Consider the following 2,701-nt stretch of genomic DNA (forward strand, 5'->3'; position numbering starts at 1 on the left):
TAAAATTCTACATCTGTAGAAAAGCAAGCCTGACACTTAGAACATTTAAATGTAATATTTAAATACTCCTTAATAATGGAATTTTATATTAGTCACTAACTCATGCTATGAAAATATAAATTTTACACTTAGAAAGATAGATCTTGCACTATCTCATCTAATCTCTTATATTTTCATGACATTTTCAAACCCTTACATTGGAAATTATGCATAGTCATGGATTTTCACCCAAATCTTGGTAAATTTATTGAGATATAAATCACATACCATATGTGATGGTCAATTTTATGTGTCAACTTGACTGGGCTAAAGGCTGCCTAGATAGCTGGCAAAACATTATTTCTGGATATGTCTGTGAGGGTATTTCTGGAAGAGATTAGCATTTGATTCAGTAGACTGAGACGAGTTCTGCCCTCAATATGGGTGGCATCATCCAATCCACTGAGGGCTGAACTAGAACATAAAAAGCAAGAAAAGTTGAATTTCCTTTCTCTTGATCTGGAGTGTTCAAATTAGGAGTTAAACATCAGTTCCCCTGATTCTCAGGCCTTCAGACTCAATGAATTATGCCACTTGCTTTCCTGGTTCTCCAGCTTGCAGATGGCAGATTATGGGATTCCTATATATTTATTATAGGAATGTATCATATATATACTAGTACTAGAGGCCCAATGCACGAAATTCGTGCAAGGGGCTCAACCCTCGTAGCTGCAGCTTTGTCCTGAAGGTCATCCAGAAAATCGTCCAGTCGAATTAGCATATTACGCTTTTATTATTATAGATACTCTAGTGGCCTGGTGCGCGAAATTCGTGCACAGGGGGTGGGGGGTATCCCTCAGCCTGGCCTGCACCCTCTCCAATCTGGGACCCCTCAGGGGATATCTGACTGCCGGACATCCCTCTCGAAATCTGGGACCGTTGGCTCCTAACCACTTACTTGCCTGCCTGCCTGCCTGCCTGATCACCCCTAACCACTCTGCCTGCCGCCTGCTCACCCCCAACTGCCCCCCCGGCCTTTTCACCCCCAACTGCCCTCCCTGCTGACCTGATCGCCTTCAACTGCCCCCCCTGCCGGCCTAATTACCCCCAACTGCCCTCCCCTCCTGGCCTGATCACTCCTAACCGCCTCTGCCTCGGCCCCGCCACCATGGCTTTGTCTGGAAGGTCTCCCCCGAAGGTCTCCCAGTCTAATTAGCATATTACCCTTTTATTAGTATAGATAATCTGTTTCTCCAGAGAATCCTGATTAGTACACCATATAATTCACCTATTTAAAGTGTAGAATTCATGACTTTTAGTCAATTCATAGAGTTGTGCAACCATCATCACTATCTACTTTCAGAATATTTTCATCACCCCAAAAAGAAACCTTGTATTCATTAGCAGCCACTCCCCATTTCCCTATCCCCCAACCCCTGACAACCACTAATCTACTTTCTCTCTCTGGATTGCCTATTCTGGATATTTAATACAAATGGAATTGTACAATATGTGGTCTTTTGTATCTGGCTTTTTTCACTTAGCATGTTTTCAAGATTCATCCACACTGAAGCATGTATTATTGCTTCATTTCTTTTTATGGCTGAATAGTGTTCTGTTGTGTGGCTATACCACCTTTTGTTTATCTACTGATGGAAATTTGAGTTTCCACCTTTTGGCTATTGTGAATAACAGTGCAATGAGCAATGGCATACAACTATGTGAGTACCAGTTTTCTATTCTTTTGGGTATATACCTAGGAATAGAATTGCTAGGTCATATGATAATTCTCTGTTTAACTTTATGAGGAACCATTAAACTTTTTCCACAGTGGCTGCACCACTTTACATTCCCAGTAAGAATGTACAAGAGTTCCAATTTTTCCACATTCTTACCACATATCTAGGATATATAAGAAATGCCCAGAGAGCGCCCCGGAAGCTGACCCTTCTCGAGGTCGTGATGGGCAGCAAGATGGCGTCCACCAGCAGGGTCGTGCAGGTAGTCAAGCCACATACTCCATTAATAAGGTTCCCTAACAGAAGAGATAATCCTAAACCAAATGTATCAGAAGCTGTGAGATCAACAGGAGTACCTTCTCACTCTTCTTCAATTTCACAGCATCCTAAGGGAAGTAAATCATCAGATTGGCTAATGCATCAGGGCCCATCAGACACTGCAGAAATAATAAAAACATTACCTCAGAAATACAGAAGGAAACTTGTCTCTCAAGAAGTCGAATATATCCAATGTGCAGGTCCTGAATAATCACTAACACTGTGGCTGCTGTTTGTTATCAAACAAAGAATAGTCTTTACAATACAGGACTTCCAAAATGACTAATGAGAAATTATACATTAACAACTTTAATATTCTGTAAAAAAAAAAAAAGAAATATAGAAAACTTAGATAGATACTTGTATTTCTTAATTTATGTATCTTGGCAGGTTTTCCACAAGCTTACCTAATTGTTTATATACTTTATACTTATTAAAGTACACATTTAAAAAAAGAAAAAAAAAGAAATGCCCTTATCAGACATGTGATTTACAAATATTTTATCCCATTCTGTAGTTTGTGTTCTCATTTTCTTTGGGAGCAAAAAAGTTATACATTTATCTATATACCAATGTATCCATTTCTTTTTTAGTTGCTTGTGTTCTTGGTGTCATATCTAAAAAAAGTCATAGTCTAATTCAAAGTCCTAAAAATTTACACCTAT

At 39.4% G+C, this 2,701-nt stretch overlaps 1 protein-coding gene across 1 annotated transcript; it reads left to right on the forward strand.

Moving 5' to 3' along the window:
* Nucleotides 1-1,912: 1,912 nt before the first annotated feature.
* On the forward strand, nt 1,913-2,344 carry LOC103289187 (alpha-ketoglutarate dehydrogenase component 4-like). The gene has a single exon (XM_054727030.1). The coding sequence runs from the start codon at nt 1,942-1,944 to the stop codon at nt 2,245-2,247; it is 306 nt and encodes a 101-aa protein (XP_054583005.1). The 5' UTR covers nt 1,913-1,941; the 3' UTR covers nt 2,248-2,344.
* The last annotated feature ends 357 nt before the right edge of the window (nt 2,345-2,701 follow it).

The sequence above is a fragment of the Eptesicus fuscus genome, chromosome 15 (assembly GCF_027574615.1).
Source record: "Eptesicus fuscus isolate TK198812 chromosome 15, DD_ASM_mEF_20220401, whole genome shotgun sequence".
Lineage (NCBI taxonomy): Eukaryota > Metazoa > Chordata > Mammalia > Chiroptera > Vespertilionidae > Eptesicus > Eptesicus fuscus.